Consider the following 19,242-nt stretch of genomic DNA (forward strand, 5'->3'; position numbering starts at 1 on the left):
ATGATGAGATGCGGCAAAAGTAAACCTCTGGGTTCCAACAAAGTCACAAATATCACTGAGGCATTCTTCTACATCCAGCATGAAAACAGATATCTAATCTGTATCCTGCCGCAGCCAGCGTAAAGCTGAAGACTGGAAAGATGCCTTCAGGAACCATCACTTGCCAAACTTGCCCCTCCCACTGTAAAACTGCCCTGAGTCAATAGTTGAGACCTTCAAGTACCTGGGAATTAAAGTCTCTCAGGACCTCAAGTGGGAGGCTTACACACTCCATCCTCATAAAGAACCGGCAGAGGATGTCATTTCTGTTCCGTGCTTTCCCATCAAAGCCTTATTTCGAAACTACTCTCGTAGTTTACCGCCGCCAGAGTGTGAATGGGCGTGTGAGCACTTTGAGTATAGAATTCGATCTATTCTTGAATTATCTAAGTTAAATTTGGAGCCATGGTGGCATTCTTACCACCTTGCACTGTCTCTCTCCATGCCACCCACACTGGTGATCACGCCACGCCATTGTGGCCGTGTCACTGCTTTTATCTCATCACCCAGAGCAACCTCTCTATCTTATTGTCCTGCCACCGCTATCTGTCTCTTTGTGGCTCTGATGAGGGTCACAAGGTCAGGCGGGGAGGGGGCTTGTCATTAGCTGGGGTTGTGTATGGATGTGTGCAGGTGAAGTGTGTACTTGTGTAGACCTACACAAGGTAACGAGAGTCTTTAATGATCCATGTGAGGAGATGGGAGCAAAAGAAGAGCAGCAGCTCTCTCCCTCTCTATATATTTGTATATATAATATATTTAAACAAGGCTTCCATCGTAGTAGTTTTCCAGGCAAAATTAGAATTTTGCACCTCATCAAAATATAACACATCAACTCAGACTCAATGTGGATTAGATGTTGATCACGTCATTATTTATTGTATGGGCTATACAACAAACTGATGACTAACTAGTTTTCAAAACCGAGACTAATCCAAATTGTTGAAATATTTAAAAAAAATATGAATGATAATAAAAATTGCTAGCAATATCTCTTTTTTTTTTAAAAAGTGAAAAGAATGTTATTTTAGTATTGACATATGAATTCGATAAAAATGATGTGGCGGGCCGTATCTGGCCCCCGGGCCTTGAGTTTGACACCTGTGCCTTAAGACAATAACGTATTTGATGTGAAGTCTTTCAGTACGGTGACGTGACATAACCAACGACCAATAGATGAGCGCTAACGAAAACGTTGACGTCAAGCACGACAGCGGACCACGTGACCACCGGCGATAACACGGAGCATCCAGACATTTCCAGTATTTTTTTTTTTTTTGCAGACTGCCTTCTGTTCCTTTCCATGCTGACTGGCGCTTCTCTCATGGGTGCTCATCAGCAGCACACAAAAAATGCTGACTCTGCTCCACTTTGTAAACAAGCACAAGCTAGTCCGGCAGTTTTTATACTCTTCTGCTGTTCACAAAAATCCTACGTTCATTTCATTGATTCCTACAATGATTTAGATTGGTGTCATATTTGTGAATGAAATACCATCAACTCCACCACGCACATCCACAGAGTGCCCAGTTTGTCTCCATCAAATAATCCAAAGAGACCACCTACGCCATGAAATAGGCCTCCTTTCACCTCGTCAGAAATTTTGTCTGCTTTTTGAGGAAAGCGTGGCTCAGTGAACGAGTCGTCGACTTCCAAGGTTTTAGGGTTTCCATCCCCAGCCATTGTGACCATGTCGAATGGTACACTACCATTCAAAAGTTTAGGGTCACCCAGACAATTTATCATTTTCCATGAAAACTAACACCAGGCTTTGCTAATCATCCATTCGCCTTCTAACCTCATTAGCAAACACAATGGACCGTTAGAACACTGGAGAGATGGTTGCTGGAAATGTAGATATTGCATTAAAAACGAGACTTTTGCAGCTAGAACCACATTAACAAGGTATAGAGTATATTCTTGATTTTATTTGAAAAATAAGGATATATCTAAGTGACCCCAAACTTTTTTTTTGTCACCAAAGTGCTGAGATGAGCAGGAGGCACGCTCAGTGAGGCGTAGCGCATCTACCAGTTTTACAAACATGTTTCTACACCAAGAGATCATCATAAGAAGATAAGCTAGGAGACACAAGGCTTGTGCTAGGTCTTTTTTTGTTTCCGTGTTGGTGCCCTGAGCGTGTGTATTTACATGCATGTGTAGGCGTGTATCAATGACACTATTTGTTCAGCTTCGCCTGCTTTCTCAAGGTTGCCTCATCAAAATGAAAGCGTTTGCCAGAGGGAACAGAATCCCCCCCCCACCCCCAAAAAAAAACCTCTCCCATCTTGAGTGGAATTGATGAACAGATTGATAGTTAGTATGTTTACAGTACAAATGAAGCCAATGACATGTAAAGGATTAACCTCCTCGACTATTCCATTAGAAACAAATTCCTGTTGCATGTACCGTATTTTTCCGACTACAAGATTTGAATCCAGCGGTTTGTAGTTGGGTGCAGAGCTTATCCTGATTTTTCATGATATGTCAAATAATCAATAATCAAATCAACAATAAAATGAATGATCTAAAGTGCAAATGTAAACACTTTTGGTAGATTTTTTTGTCAAATGCTGCTGCAGATCTTTCTTTTCCAATGTTGCTTGAATAAGTGTTGCAGCTGAGATCTTCCCTTTTGCAGAATAGTTGAACAAAATAAAAAGGGCCAAACATTAAAGCAATAAAGTATGCATCAATGTAAATAATAACTACTATAAGGCATCTACGGCTGATCAAGTGGAACATTTTTCTTTTCTTTTCGAAGCTGTTTTGAGTGGCATACTTCATGTGTGGCGTTAAAGCTTTTCCCAAATTGTTGCCACAAAAGCACGGAAATGCCAAATGAAAAATCAAGATTCATTGTGATTATTCTGCTCAGGAAAGATTCTCAAAGGGGGTGGTGCCACAAACTGTCGCACTTCTTCCATTCCTGGTTCTGTCTGAATAGGAAAGGCATAAAGGTTTTCTTTTTTTTTTTTTTCTCCACCCTGTCATACCAGGCAACTGCCAGTGGCCTCCATGTTGACACAGCTGCCACAATGGTAGCTAAAGGCCTCCCATTGTGACAGTAACCCCGTGCCCGGTCCAGACCCGGCAGGGTTATCCAGTGCACTGGCCCAAAAAGCCCCTTCAATATCAGCTTGCATGTATAAGACTAAGCTTCATTATTCAGCATCGACAATGGGAAATCACACTTTGAAAGTCATTTTCAAAAAAAGGGGGGAAGCCAATCCAAATGTATTGTTTCTCTTTGGCTGAGCGGCCTGCCCCTCCCAAAGCCTGTGTTTCATTCATAGCCATTATACGTACAGACAAATTAAATAAAAGCGAGTACGGGGTCGGAGGAGCGCTGACATTCGCCGGCGGCATTCGGCCTCGGGAGGATCTCTTTGGAGCACTCGTTGAAAGATGCAAATAACACGACATAGCTTCTCTTATTGCAGCTTTGCACAACTTCAAACTACACATGTGAAGCAACAATTTTGTGGAGTTAGCGCTTAGCCCTTTTTTTTTTTTTACCCCCCCGCAAATCTCGAGAAGATGACAACTGCCTGCTGAGAAGAATGAAGGTATGTTGCTACTCTTGACACACGTGTGTGTGTTTGACAAGGCTGAACCTGTTCTATAATGATCTAAATTTAAATTTTGTCCGACTATTTGAGCAGCAACCGCCTCTTCAGTGAATGATTGATTACTCAACGAGTGAGCGTGTTTCATACGATTAACTTCTTCTTCACTAATTTACCTAAAGACAACTTGTGCTTGGATTTAATTTTTAAGTTTCTCAAGTCTCTTGTCAAATACTGTAAGCAGTCCAGTGACATGTTCAAGAGGTGTGACAAAGCGAGAGTGAGCAAAAAAAAAAAGGTTACTGATGGGATGGAGAAAAGGGCAGTTGGAGGGGTGCCACTCTTTGAAAGCAGGGGATCTTGGCTGAGACCCCATTTAGGATGAGTGAGAGAATTCTGGAGCAACTCAGGCAAGTGGCGACTGGGGGTGGGCACTCCTCAATCGTGCACTTAAAGGCCCTCTGCAGGAAGTCCTCATTCTTCCTCCTTTGCAGCAGCATCAGTGATAGTCGCAAAATGCCTCATTTAGCACATGGGAGGAAGGGCAGGATGTATTGAGGGAGGGGGGGGACCCCATCCTCCTATAAAGTGGGTGGGGGGTGTAACATCAAAAGTGAGAGGTAAATGTCAGGAAGAACCCAAGCATTCAAGTTATTTCTTGTTTATTTATGTGTGCAAACTTTGTAATGCAATCACTGTGTGACATTTGAAAAGGGAATCTTAGCGACTGTATTTTTGCCACATCCCTCAAATTACTGCCAAAACCTACGAAAGACCTCCAAATGTGATTTTCTACAGGTATGGTTGATACAAAGACACATGAAAAATTCAAACCATACAGGTAACTTTTGTCATAAAGGATGGCTGAAGTTATTTGAATTTGAAAGCAAATGGAAATAATAAAACTGTTAATATTAAATTTAAAAAAATGAGAGAACCATATTGTATTATAAATCTAATAAACTACATATTGAACTGCTCAAGATGTTTGTTGGTCAGTCTCATGGGATTCTCTCAAAAGTAGTAATGATAAGAGCTCCACATGCATGCTGTCCCCATGCACACAACCACCACGAGATGATTGAATATAATTCAAATTCCAAAGCACATGATGTGACTTGACACGAGGGCATGCTCCAATATGCTGCTGCCACTCAAATGACAAATGAGATAGCGATGTAAAGAAATGCAGCTCTTTGAATTTCTAAAACACAAATACGAGCTTTTTAATCTTTCATATTTAATCCACCTTGACCCTTCCCCTCATCTTCCCACTCAGGATATGTGAAGGTTGCCTATACTTCTGTACAACATGGGCTGAGTCAAAATAAGCGTATGAAGGACCAACAGGTCAGCGCTTGAACCTCGGTGTGTTCGTGCGTATGCACTGTCAGTACAGTTGAGCTGGAGAAATTAACAGCTTGCTATGACAAAAAACATCTGGCTGCGTCGTCTAATGCACAGCAGATATTCCTTTGATTTAGCGGGGATTATTATTAACACCTGATCAATCCGTTAACTGATTGCCTCTAGCACTCTCTCTAGTTGACCTGCTTTTTGCAGTTTTGGAAAGCAGTCCAGGATGTTCCCTGCCTAAAGTCAGCTCTGGAGAATTTGGGATATTTCCAGTGAACGGCGGACAAATATGTGATACACAATGTCAATTGCTTGGGTAAACCGCAAAAGTATGGTATTTGTTTAAGTAACACTGATACACTATTAGCCAACTCGTAAATAGATTTATTTTTGTCTTTTACAGACAGAAATTTCTGGCCTTCAAAGGCCTGCAACATTTTGCATATGCCTAAATTCTTTTAATCTGATGTTGTTGGCCACATTGACACATTTATATATATATATATCACCGTTTTTTTAATTTAAAAAAACATAAATAAATAAATAATAATACTACTACTAATAATAACAATTTGCATGGTGATTATATTATTGGGAAGATTAAAATGTAAGATTGACCCTACAGCAATTTTGGTAGGATTATCAATGTTTATAACAGATGCCAGTTATTTGATGGTTATCTGTACGTATGTGTGTGTGTGTTCTTGCCTGTTGGTGCTTGCGTGTGTTAAATATCTTTCTCTCTTGTTCACCACAGAGCAGTGAAAGGAAACAAAAGAAGGCTATGAATGACTGGCGCGTGCTCTGCGCCGTCCATCACTCAAACGTCTCCTAGCAACACTTTTGCACCTGTGGCTCGGAATGGTCGAGCAGAGCCTGATGCTGAAATTTCCAATATTCAATTTGCAGCGGTTAGTTGTTGCTTAAGTCATAAAATTCTAAAATATATGTATTAATATTATGCAAAACTCCAGCTTTCACCAAAATGACAAAGTCCGACCTATGATGGTTTTAAACAGTGTGTATATATATATATATATATATATATATATATATATATATATATATATATATATATATATATATATATATATATATATATATATATATATATATATATATATATATATATATATATATATATATATATATATATATATATATATATATATATATATATATATATATATATATATATATGTACGTATAGTTGCACGCACGCGCAGCCAGTCACTGTGACGTCATCAGACGCTCCGGCCCGCGCATGCAAATGAGGTTCCCGCTCCACCCTCTCCATTCGCCGCCTGTGCTCATTTAGTGGCAGTCAGCGCATGCGGCGGCCCGGGCACGCTCCACCAAGTTTTGCCAGCGCAGCTCGGAGCAAAGTAGCGCACGCATGCTGGGCTCCCAGGCTGACGGATGACAACAAAAAGTCCAACACGTGGAAGTAAGGAGCAAGTTTCCCTCTGAGACCGCGACTGCACTTTATCAGTGTCCTCGGGGGTGGGGTGGGGTGGGGGGACACGATCGAGGTGAAGGGTGAATGTTTTTGCGTGTCTAAGTGATTCGGCCAAGACAAGGTGAATGTACAGCATCATGATGGAGACCGATTTGCACTCCCCCGTGGTGCAGCATACCAACCCGTCCAACCCCGGGGGGCATGGCGGCGGCGGCGGAACCAAAGTCCCCCAGGAGCGAATCAAGAGACCCATGAACGCTTTCATGGTGTGGTCGCGTGGCCAGCGGCGCAAGATGGCCCAGGAGAACCCCAAGATGCACAACTCGGAGATCAGCAAGCGGCTGGGGGCCGAGTGGAAGGTGATGACCGAGGCCGAGAAGCGGCCCTTCATCGACGAGGCCAAGCGGCTGCGGGCCATGCACATGAAGGAGCACCCGGACTACAAGTACCGGCCGCGGAGGAAGACCAAGACGTTGCTCAAAAAGGACAAATACTCGCTCGCCGGTGGGCTCCTCGGCAATGCGGCGGGTATTGGCGGTGGACAGCGCCTGGAGAGCCCCGGCGGGGGGCCTCTGGGCTCCAGTGCGGGCATGTACACGGCGCACGTCAACGGTTGGCCGAACGGCACTTACTCTGGACAGGTGGCCGCCGCGGCTGCGGCTGCTCACGCCATGATGCAGGAGGCGCAGCTGGCTTACACGCAACACTCGGGCGTCGGCGCTCACCCGCACCACCACACGCACCAGCACTCGCATCCGCACCAGCACCCACACAACCCGCAAGCCGTGCACAGGTACGACATGAGCGCCTTATCTTACAGCCCCATCTCGAACTCGCAGAGTTACATGAGCGCCTCCCCGCCGGTCTACGGGGGCATCACGGGCTTCACGCACCAGCACCACAGCGCCGGCGTGTCACCAGTGTCGGGAGCGCTCGGGGGAACTCTTGGGCCCCTGGTGAAGTCGGAGCCGAGCGTGAGCCCCCCGGTCTCCACGGCGCGTCAGCCGTGCCCCTCGGGGGATCTGCGGGACATGATCAGCATGTACTTGCCCACCGGGGACGCGGCGAGTGACTCGTCCGTGCAGGGGCGCCTGCACGTGCTCCACACGCAGCACTACACGGGGAGCAGCCCCCACGTGAACGGGACGGTACCCCTGACGCACATTTAAATTGAGCGGTTTTAGAAGCACTAAACCTCAACCAAATAGTCCAAGGGGTAGTGGGCCGCTACCGCTCGCGTTTAAACTAAGGCGTTTATAGCCATGAAAATGCAATCACCTTAAACAAAGTTTTTTTATTTTTTCTCCCCCAGCTCCCCAAATCTTTTCTTCTTTTGTCTGGCCAAGCGACAGAACGCTCACGCTAATTTATTTGTGCTCTCGGTAACAGTGGTTGCCAAGTTTTCGCACGGTTTAAATTATAATCCTCCAGGTCTGCTGCATTATAAGAGGTTTTTTTTTTTGACGCTTTTGTGGAATTTCAGGCGCTGAATGTTTAGTAGCTAAACGAAAAGGCGTACAAATCGTGTTCTGAAAAAAACAAAAAACTTTCCAGGAAGCAATATCAATTGATTTCAAGTTTTATTCCTTGTACTCGGTCGGTGCTGATTTGATTTTGTTGTTGTAATTGTGGTTTATAGTGAATAAATATGCCTATTAAAAGCGCGTTATGCAACCGTATTGTCAGAAGGAGGGGAAACTCGATTTTTCCATCTCAATTTCCAAAGTATTTTTCACACCACTGGGTTACTTATTTTTGCCACAAAATGTAAGTGGATTGCGCCAAATAAAAATGAAAGTGAAGCTATGCCACTTTTACAGAAAATGTTGCGTGCAGTACAAAATGTCTCGCATGTCATATATATATATATATATATATATATATATATATATATATATATATATATATATATATATATATATATATATATATATATATATATATATATATATATGACAAATGTTAATTGGGTAATAACATTTTCTTATACACGTAAGATTATTTTGTATTTTACATTTGAACACATGCAGTTTTCATGTCATCATTATAATTCATGTCATGATTCTTATGGTTTCTATAACATTTACTGGCACTTAAAATGTCACACATTTGCCGTCTGATATTTTTTCCTTCATTCTCTTGTATGCACAATAAAAGACACGTGCAAGTTTACCGCATTCCCATAAAGCTTTGCTTTCTATTTACTTCAACCGAACAGCTAAGCCATTAATACAAATGTATTCATGATTTCAATGATATATTTAAATGCTAAATGTCGGAGCTTTCATAAGAGCATTGCAAGCATGGCCTTAGGCCAGCTCTTTAGTTCCGTTCGCATTTCTTAATGGTAAAATGAGTTGACCGCTGACGTCATAACCTCAGCAATCTGCAAAACTGTATTCACGGAAATTGGTGTCATCAAGGTCATCGCGAAATGGCCAATGAGCATGCGTGTTGCTTGGGAAATAAGTTAGTGGAGAAGTGTTTGATCGATTGTATGCGAAAGGGGGTGCATGCTTTTTAGTGTGAGCGCCAAGCGGGGTCTTCGGGAATGACGGGGGGGGGGGGGGGGGGGGGGGATCGAGATTGTTGGCAGGACGCCTGTTCTTTCTCCACTCCCCGCCACCACCTTCCCAAGATTTTCTGACAACAATATAGTGACCTACATTTCCTTGAGCAAAAACGAAATAGCGCTTCTTGGGCTCATTCTGCGACTGGCCTTTTTTTTTTTTTTTTCCCGGGGGAAAAAAAAAAATGGAAATAAACCCCTTTATAAATGTTTATTTATTTACCAGTTATCTGTTGTGGTTGCTATCAGATTTAATAACCGAATACATTTCTATTGCGTATCAATGCTGCATGGTTGATCTCTATTAATAAATGTGATTTTATTAATCATTTTCTCATTATTCAAGGAAAACATTCGCACTGCACACTTTCATTGCTATTTAAAGATTCATAGTAAATTTGACAATTTATTATTTGTACTCAATCAGTTGAAAAAATAGGTACTTATTTAATAATTAATTATTTAGAATTGTTTCATTAGAAATCAGTAAATAGCACAAGGCTGTACATAAAATAATTAGGGAGGCGTGATCATTTTGAAATGATTGGCTGGGTGTTTTCTTAAAGTGTGGCAGTGTTGCACCATTCAAAAAAAAATCTGAACACCTTCGTCTCCAGATGAAAGTGAGAAAGTTTTACTGTCTGTGTTGAGATAACGCCATAGCAATTAATACTACACGTGGCACAAAACTTTCAGTTTCAGCACAGTTGCTCCCCGAAAATTGAAATGAGAAAATAAATGCAATAACTGAGAAAGAATTGCAAAATGTTATACTTTGTGTCTAAATGAAAGCTTTAAAAATTGCAGCAGGCTAAAAGATTATTCTGATCAAAATGATGGCACTTGATCTGGAACAAATCATTTGCCTTTTATCAATGTGTTTGGTGATCACATGGTACGTCCCAAGGCTCAACTCCTTTGCAGATGTTTCCCTCCCTGCTCTGTGATTTCTTTGCTGCACAAAAATCATCATCTAATTTTATAGTAGTTTAATGAGTTTCAGGGACACATGGATTTCCTGGAGTCAGCTCTTGCATGTAAGTCAGGCTATCAGTACTCTTCTTTCTGCCTAAACTTCTGGAATAATGCCCTTGTTTGCAATTGTCCGCAAAGTAGTGTCACTCTCTCATTTTTAACATTTTTTTGTGTATCAATAAGTGTATATTAAACCATATATGTGCATTATGTTAACATTATAACACTAAATAATAGTTTCAAACATGTAAATACTATATTAATACGTAGACAGAAAATAATGTAAAAACAATATAAATATGTATGTGTGTGACATATGTATATGTTGCTAAAGTATACATACTGTAAATATGTTTTTAGAACTATTTTATTATGATAACAAATTTTATATATTTATTTTGAATTTGTGAATTTTTATTATTATTTTTTAGATTTGGAAAAAATTCCGTGATGGACTGAAGCCGCGATAAACGAACCGCGATGTAGCGAGGGCTTACTGTATACTCCATTATTGTGCTTTCCTTAAAAGACTCAAGATTGAAGTAGCACCTAAACTTGTCTCATGACAAACATGAGCAAAATGTTTACCAGCTTCCTCCTAAATTTTCAGTGATGTCATAAAATGGTGTCTTTGTCTGCTGACGTCAGGCAGCTCTTCCCACTCAGCGTAGGATTCACATATGGACCATGCATGCCTGCATGTTCTTCCTGTCCTAAACATGGATAATGGTAATCAGTTTATCACTCCTATGCATATTCCCCCCCTTCTCCTCCTATAAAAGGCTTCAACTCCGTCGTTGGACGGCGTCCTGTCACGGGAGATTACGGGGGGCCGATTGCACAAGACCGAATGTGGCGCGGGGAGATTAGCGGGGCCGCCATTGAAAATAGCAACGGGGCAGACAAATTCTTCATGAGGGGGCCTTATCGTGCAATTACACGTTGACACGTTTTAACCATTTTCCAGCCTCCTAATCCAAGACCCCCCCCCCTTCCTCATCCCTCAACCTGCTTCTAACTATTGGAGCTGCTCGCTGCCTGACTCCCTCCATTACACAGTTGCCTCAGTCTCTGTTGTCTTTCAAAACAGCATGAACATTTTCAACATGAGACCTTCACGGCATCCAGTCACCATCAGAATGCACCATCAGAGAGGCTTCCCAGTCTCAATTGGTTTCAAACTCGCTCGTTGCGGCCGCCTTGACGGGGTTTAACCAAATCACTAAACATCAAATGGAGTGCAGCGAGTGTTGTTCCAACACGTTGTTCTATTCAATTAGAGCCTGTCATGACAATCAATTAGGGAGCGACCCCCCTCCCCCCAAAATCTCCCCAGGGGGCCTATAATCATCTTGCACCATCTGCTTACATGGGCACTGGGGAGTTACTGATGGGCCAAAACCATGATGAATTGCAAAAGAATTATGAATACCACGTTGAGTGTGGATGTAAATCAATGACACATGAACAATCAAGTGACTGGGTAAGTTTGAACAGAGCCATATGCCCCAGTTCTGAGAGGGTGTGCACACTTGTGCAACCGTATTATCTGAGTTGTTCATTTGATGATGAGTAGAGTGTGACTCACCTCAACATAATATTGGTGAGCTTTTGTTCTATTTATAGATCTGTACATTTTGCATGATTTCAATGGTGACTAACAAATTGCACGGCTTAGATTTGTCCCAGTTTGACTCATTACGTAGTTTCCTTAAATTGCTCAGGTGACGGTCTCATTGTTGTGATTTTAGTTGGCACATTTCATTACTTTCAATACATTTACCAATAATTATAATTTTAACTATTTGTCAGCAAGATGCAAATGGAGAAATAAGGTCTTGCCATAAAATGAATTGTTATCCCTCACAGGGGTGCTTGCAGTCACTGACATGAAGTTGCACTGGCTTTAAAATGAAAAAGCTCACCAGTTATATTTGCATGAAATTGACTGATTTTTAAATAAAAAAATAATTTAGTTTGCTTCTTATTTTAAAAAAAATGCAAACTGTGCTCTAATGTGAGCTGGTGACTTCCATTTGAGTTGACCCACCATTTATTGTATTTTAGGATAGAAAATTCACCCGTGTTTGGGTTTTTTTTCATCTCAAGGGGCAGCCATTTTGCCACATGATATAGATAGATAGATATCTATATCTATATCTTGAGGTTCTTTACCGGAGTAGATAAATTCCCTGTGCTGCAAATGCATGCCACTTTGTAAGTATTATGTTCTCGTCAATGAGAAACTACAATACTCAATGTAGAAATTAATTATAGTAAAGGTGCAAACAAGCGTACTTATAAAAAAAAAAAAAAGTAATATTGCGGTGACGGGCGAGCTCAAAGCTACTTCTAAGTGCAGGAGCAATTACCTGCAACAACATTTCCCTGATGGCTTAAGACAGCTCAGAGAGAAGCACGAGGGGAAAAGAGCGCCAGAGTAAAGAGAAACAAGAAATCTGGCATAATTATCACAGCAACTCAGGCTCAGGCTAATCACTGGAGTTAAAAGGTCCCCTGCCAGCCCCAAGGCCAGTGAACCATCACAGTGTGTCACTTCCAGACTGCAGGTGACAAGCCATTCACGTCTCGGCGACCTCCCATCGCCGTGGCCGTCATAAACACAGCTCAATTAGTGCCAATCACCGCTGAGTGCACGAGAATTAGGTGCTGTTTGACATGCAATGTGTGTGCGTGTTTGTGAGAGGGGGAGGGGGGGGGGATGCATTTGTGTATGTTACATGTGCTGAAAAGTAGTTCAACAAAAAGTGTCAACTGACTTGCAACTGAATGTTGATGATTGGGTTGAGAACATGAGATGATCTATTATTTGGCATTTGAAGAACCTTTGGGTGGTTGAAGGTTACAAATGTCAACCTTTGGCAGACACCCGATAGTCTAGTTATGCACACCATCATTATAATCAATGGGTGACCAGGTTGCGTTCAAAGGATGGAACTTTGTGTGTATGTGTGTGTATAGTGGGGCGGAGTCACCTGGTCAGAGGAGATTTTACAATTTAGCATGCAGCATCCACATTCCCGAACATCAACTCGCTGCCATAGACACGCACACACATGCAAATAGACTCACTGTCCATAAGTGGATCAGTGAGGTGGGTGTGTGTGTGTGTGTGGGAATCTTCAGCCAAGCTATCACTAACAAGCATGCCCGTCTCTCGCTCCTTTTTAAACATCAAATCCCTCTACTCCATGCCTGAGATTAGCATATTGTTTTATCCAAACAGTACACAAACACACACGCACACACACAATGACAGCATGATACAATTGTGTGTGACCTCACAGTATTTCCCTAAGGCCAATCTCTGCCCTTCTGACATCCCTCACCCGTAAATGATAGGTGTCAAACCCAAGGCCCAGGGGCCAGATATGGCCCACCACATTATTTTATATGCCATTCAATATCTGATTTTTTTTCACTATAATCTCTAATTTTAAAACTACTTATTCATCAGTTTGTCCAATTTTTTGTAGCCTATATTGTATTTAAGGCCTTGACAGTCATGATTGGCCTCCAAAGAAAACTATGACTACAATGTGGCCCGCGACAAAAAGCCTCCACTACTATGTTTGTTGTGTGGCTAATCAAGTTTATTCCAAAGTGTTTCCATTTTCAAGCAGTTGATGTTTATTAATTACGGTGATAGAATTGGAATGAGCGTCAAAGTGGACAGCACTGTCTACTTTCAAGCTGAGCTACAAATCTCAAACATTTCAAAATGGTGGACAACTACTGATCATGTGACCAAAACTGTATATCTGCATTTGAAGGCACTTGGTAATTTGATAGTGACAGGGAACGACTTGGGCGGGCAATGGGCAGTGCCCAAAAAAATGTAGTAAATCAAATAATCATCAAGTAGTCTCCGAAACTGGGATGATAAGAACAGGTGGAAACAAAATGAGGAAAATGCGAAAAGGCACATGAGGAAATAATATGGCGAAATGTAATGTAGACAAACAGATCACAACTGTGAGGAAACATCTTCGATTTCATGAGGAACTTGCAACTTTCCGCTAGTCGTTCAGCTAGTTGTTGCAACACAAACTTTTTAAGCGGAAAAGAAAACGATGGAGACGGCGAGTGATGCGGCACGGTAGGAAGAGGCTAGCTGTGCCCAAACACAATGGAAGCATCCGTCCTTTAACTGCCGGGGTGTTATCATCTCACCACAGAGACGCTCAAAACGCTTTAAAAAACACATTTGAAGATGTATTAGTGCATCCCAGAAACCACTTTCTGCCAATAGGGGGCTGTTGTGCATGTTTTTTTTGCGTGTGTGTGTGTGTGTGTGTGTGTGTGTGTGTGTGTGTGTGTGCTTGGCTCCCACCAAATTCTTTTAGTGAGCGTTGCTAAGGTGCTTTAGGCATGGGATTAGCTAGAGGCTCATCGCGCATTCCATGACTGATTAAAAGGTACAAAGAGAAAGTGTCAGACAAACAGGAAGTTGGAATGAAAACATAAAAAAGAAAGAAAGAAATTAAACAGCAGAGGCCATCAAGCCATGAGTTGGACAAGAGAAGGATGAGATCGTGGAAATGAAGACCAATGAGGGGCATAGGTGAGGAAAGGGATGAGGGGGATGAGAAAGAGGAGGCGGGTGGGATGCAGAAGAAGCTTGCAGATGGTTGCATCAGCATCTTCACCCATGGCGAGATGGAGAGAATAAGCCACATAATCAAGCGTGGAAAAAAAATGAAGAAAGTGTCCAGGACGTCACCTTGCCACTGTGAAGCTTGGAAAGCCTTCAGAGCTGCGCCATGGCAGCCGTGGCATCCGATGCCGATGACTCACTTGTATACGTCTTTGATATTAACCCTGTTTATTTTGGTCAGCTGTCAATCAGCCTAATATATATCCAGATAAATTCTACCAATTCCATAGACAGGTTCTTACATGTTTTTAGCAATCGTTCATTGGCAGAGAGGACTATAAAAAAAAAAGTCCATCCATATCATGACTTTATATTGTTTTTAATTTGTCTTCTGTACTTTAAAACAATGTAACTTCAGAGTACGTCTGTTTGTCCTCTTTTGATTTTCTTAAATCATGGCTGCGGAATTTCCTTGTGTGGGGCAAATTAATTTATATCTTAAAAGAGTCATCTGTCACTATTGTAGATTTTAGAAAAAACTTTTTGTGGCATCATCATTCTAATAAACGAATGATTCAAATATTGGTGTTTTCTTTCTATTTAACTCCTTTATGTTCAATTGCTGGTTTTCAGGGAGGAAATGGTGCTTCATTGATTGTCTGTGTGTGTGTGTGACTTTCAACACACACTTGACCAGTAAAGATTTGAACAGTAGCTATGGTCTGATGCAGATCAATGGTGCAGATGAGAAGTGGTCACAGCCATGAAAAGAAGAGACATCGGTCGGGGTGGTTTGATCGACTGAAGCTTTGACCTCTCTCTCAGACAACAGCGCCAGCTTACACTTTACTTGTTCACCCATCACCCCCACCCATACACACTTCTCCACTGTCCTCCCCATGCGGCCGCCGGGCCGATAAGTTCGAGGCCAAGACTAAAAGCTCTTGCAGGGTGCATGACAATAGGAGGCCACGAAAGTGCTCGCTCGCTCCTTTTCCTTCTCTTTCTCCCTCTCTCTCTCTTTCCTTCGCCACAGGAACACATTATGGAAGTGAGTCACCACGGAAGCGTCCTCTTTGACCTGGTCGGTCGGACAGCGTGCGCGAGCGAGTGTGTGCGCTGTACCCTTCCTTTCTTCCTTTCCTTCCTTCCTTTCCTTCCTTTCCTTCCTTCCTTTCCTTCCTTACCTTCTTTCTTTCTTTCTTTCTTTCTTCCTTTCTTCCTTCCTTCCTTTCTTTCCTCCTTCCTTCCTTCCTTCCACCCTTCCTTCCTTTCTTTCTTTCCTTCCTTCCTTCAGAATTTCTTTGCGGTATTCACTCCACCGCGGACGGCCTTGAGTGTGAACACAAACACGTTGACTTGTCATCTGTTGAACACGGCGGCCAACATGGCCTTGCAACATTGCAACATAACCCGGGAGCACAAAAGTGCAGACAATATTTCCAGAACTTTGAACTATACCTGTAATCACTCAGAGTAGGATCATTCCGCAACATTATAATTCCATTGTTGGATCTGATACTAATTAACTAAATGAACTAATTTCCTTCCTGTCTTCTGGGAAAAGAGCAGGAAATAGAAAATGAGCACAAATAGCTGAGAATAAGTTACCAAAAAATAAATTTATGAAGATCAATCAGTGAAAAGGCAAAATAATTGCAAGTGAGGCACGTGGCTCGCTTGCCGAGGTGGCAAATAAGACGAGACCGACAACGTTCTTCATTTATTGTGCTTGTGTCCTTGCCCCTCTACGCCATTATTCAAGTTGATCTGTCATACGTATTCACAAAGAAATTCTACTCACATTCACAGTCAAACTAGGAATTCGCACAAAGAAGACAAACTATTGATCAACTTGGCCATTGTACAAGAGAAATGCTTCAACCTGACCTTTTGGCGCCTTGATGAGAACGTGCTTACAGGCAAGGAACCAAATCCATCATTACCAAGCCACCAATCTAGCGTGAAAAGGTTCATGTCTGATTATAGTCCAGCAACATCCTCCCAAGTTGCACATCAATGTGTCTCAAAACATCTACAACCTACAAAAATCCAGGTTACTTTTATTTACTTTAAATGTATTGTTCGTAATGTAATCCAAAGACCATATTGTTCAAGTAATACAACTTGTTTACTTTTAATTGGCACAAATTTAAAAATGTCCATACCTCTAAATGCCTGTGCAGTACCACGGATTTTACCATGCGTTGTAATTTATATAGCTATTATGTTTTAGAATTTATTCCAACCCTAGCAGAACGTAACCTTTAATTCATAAATGCTAAATTCAATACTATCTCGTTCCACCGAAACAAAACAAGGGCAGATTCAGAAACAATGCAAAAAAAAAAAAACATCTAGCAAAGTTACTCGCATTTTCGATTAGAACTGTAGTGAACATTCTCTTGACCTGTTTTAATAAATGACTAAAACATGAATGTGATGGTTTTTGTGTTAAATGTGATTTTCTGTTGTTGATCATCTTACCAAGCAGATTCCTTTATTTTGTCAACAAACAAAAGTCAGGATTGCATGAGACCAAAATATAGATTTGATAGTTATAAATACTAAATAGCTGAGTGAAAAAAACTTTACCAATGTTCTCATAACATGTACCCGATGAAATCATTTGCAGCTTGCATGTGAGAATTCATTGCATACACATGGGCACACGTGACCATACACACACCTTTGCTCAGCCAAATTTTTTGTGTGACATTATCATGTGCACTCTCACACACACAATCTGTCAGTTCAACAAAGTCCACAAATATAATAATTCACAATAGCGTTTTTTTTAACTTACTATGCATGTTGCTTAGTGCGACTTCTGGCATTCCTTGCCTTGAACAATCCTCTTCAAATCTGGCTTGTATTCCGTTGTTGCTACTCGAAGCAAGTCTTTTTGTTGGATTTCTGATAAAAAATGGTTTTAGTTGGTCGTTTTCAGGAGACAAGATTTCAACAAGGTCACTGGGCTTTTTTTTTTTTTTTTTTTTTTTTAATGAACTTCCCTTCATTGTATGGCTTTTTAGCCCGTGCAAAGTTCCAAGCCAGTTGATACAATGCAAGCGTGACAGTGCTTCGTCATTTTTGGGAAAAACTGGACCTGTTTTTCTGCCTGACTTTTCAAAGTGTCCAACTCGTGCTTGCGAAATTCAGTCCTTTTTTTGGAAAGTCCTTATCGATGTTATTAGGTTGGAGAGCATGGCGCTGAAGATTTGAAATGCACTAATGACGTCTGACATATCATTGCGTTCAACAAAAAAATAGAAACTTTCCCACTCTGTTAAAAACATCCTGGGTTCATCTTCATATTTTCGTTTAACTGTGCATTTTTTCCCAGCAAAATTGTCACTAATTGTTTACTCGAATGAGTTTGCACCATTCTGCTTGGTGGGATTTCACCTCTTGCGCATGCGCGTTTGACGAAAATACCATGAACTCACACGCACAAAAAATAAATAAATAAATAAATAAATAAATAAATAAATAAATAAATCACAAATGTTGATATGAACGTAAAAGAGCTGGCCGGGCCTGGTATAGATTGTTCTAACTGAGCAGCACCCCTCAGCTTTCAGATGAAAAGACTCAGATTGTCTGCTATGGTATCTGAGTCCATTGTGTGTCAAGACAGTGAAGACGTGGCAATCTTGAACAGACAGAAAAGAAAAAAAAAAAAAACATTTCTGCACAATTTCCCTTGTTTGAGAGGAGCTGTCAAGGCCGAGGATCCTGACGAACAATAAAGGAGACGTTTTGTTCTTGTTGAAGATAAACCTAAAAGACAAACTTTGAAAGGGACCAGCAGACTTTTCTTTTTCTCCTGGTGGTGCTTGCATACTATGGCAAGCTTCAACCCATCATTTTCTAAGCAAGGTCAAGAGGATGATGGCTATGAAAAAAAACAAGAGTCACAAAATATTCATGGAAAATTGACACAAATTGGCAGCTCGTTCATAGATTTTTTTAAAACGTGTGGATAGAGGACCTCCCCACACTGCTTCCATTTAATGCTATTGTCAATGTGCGTGTTCATTATTTATTTGTCAGCCACGTCCTCCTTACCTTCTGCTTTTTTTTTTTTAATTGGTAGGCTACTGAGCATTAAATTGGTCGCCAACAATTCCACGGTATTCTTTAAAGACTCATTGGGATTTCATGTTTTACAGATTACCATTACAAATCTGTAGGGTGAACAGTAAGCATGTTCAAGTCTCTTTTTACACTTTATTTAGTTTAGTTCGTTATGATGAATGAGAACAGTTGTGCGTCACTTCTCGTCTTTCTTCAAACGTCTGGGTGAAACCTTTTGACTTAACAGTACTACTGTGCTGCCCCTTAGTGGACATGAGCTGAATTGCAGCAGAAAATCATTTGCATAAAAGCATGAGGAAAGAAAGGTTCATTCATTTAGTTTTTGGGTTGACTAATGGCCCTTTAAGTGAAAGAAAAATAACTTTGACATCTGAGTTAAATGTGCCCATTATTATTATTATTATTTTTAAAATGTACTATTCCTTTCTATATATACCAACGTGGTTAATAATGGTGCTCACAAAAAACTGAAGTGGAATTCCGGACAGCAGAGCTTCAGGAAATTCTGACCCTAAATGATGGCCGAAAGAAAGAAAAACATTCTTCTCTCTTCGCA

General features: G+C 41.3%; 1 protein-coding gene and 1 long non-coding RNA gene across 7 annotated transcripts in view; one reads left to right on the top strand and one right to left on the bottom strand.

Moving 5' to 3' along the window:
- LOC148402893 (uncharacterized) overlaps positions 1-17,719 on the bottom strand; it is a 29,817-nt gene extending 12,098 nt beyond the window's left edge. For both annotated transcript variants that reach the window (XR_015857106.1, XR_015857105.1), the window contains exon 1: positions 17,392-17,719. This is a non-coding gene — a long non-coding RNA (uncharacterized LOC148402893). The remainder of the gene's footprint in view (positions 1-17,391) is intronic.
- sox1b (SRY-box transcription factor 1b) lies at positions 3,386-8,102 on the top strand. Of its 5 annotated transcripts, none has more exons than XM_088369091.1 (4): positions 3,386-3,608; positions 4,888-4,958; positions 5,722-5,875; positions 6,175-8,102. In XM_088369091.1, the coding sequence occupies exon 4, from the start codon at positions 6,549-6,551 to the stop codon at positions 7,590-7,592; it is 1,044 nt and encodes a 347-aa protein (XP_088225217.1). In that variant the 5' UTR covers positions 3,386-3,608; positions 4,888-4,958; positions 5,722-5,875; positions 6,175-6,548; the 3' UTR covers positions 7,593-8,102. The 5 variants fall into 5 exon arrangements, with proteins under 5 accessions (XP_088225217.1, XP_088225219.1, XP_088225220.1 ...); XM_088369093.1 differs by lacking the exon at positions 4,888-4,958 and having other exon boundaries at positions 6,175-6,411; positions 6,597-8,102; XM_088369094.1 differs by lacking the exon at positions 4,888-4,958 and having other exon boundaries at positions 6,283-6,411; positions 6,597-8,102.
- Positions 17,720-19,242: the final 1,523 nt, after the last annotated feature.

Source organism: Syngnathus floridae, chromosome 2 (assembly GCF_059516105.1).
Source record: "Syngnathus floridae isolate MCC-2025c chromosome 2, RoL_Sflo_1.0, whole genome shotgun sequence".
In the NCBI taxonomy this organism is placed as follows: Eukaryota; Metazoa; Chordata; class Actinopteri; order Syngnathiformes; family Syngnathidae; genus Syngnathus; species Syngnathus floridae.

What these genes read in the sequence shown, in the direction of transcription:
- sox1b (XM_088369091.1), top strand. Translation starts at nt 6,549, where the DNA reads ATGTACAGCATCATGATGGAGACCGATTTGCACTCCCCCGTGGTGCAG.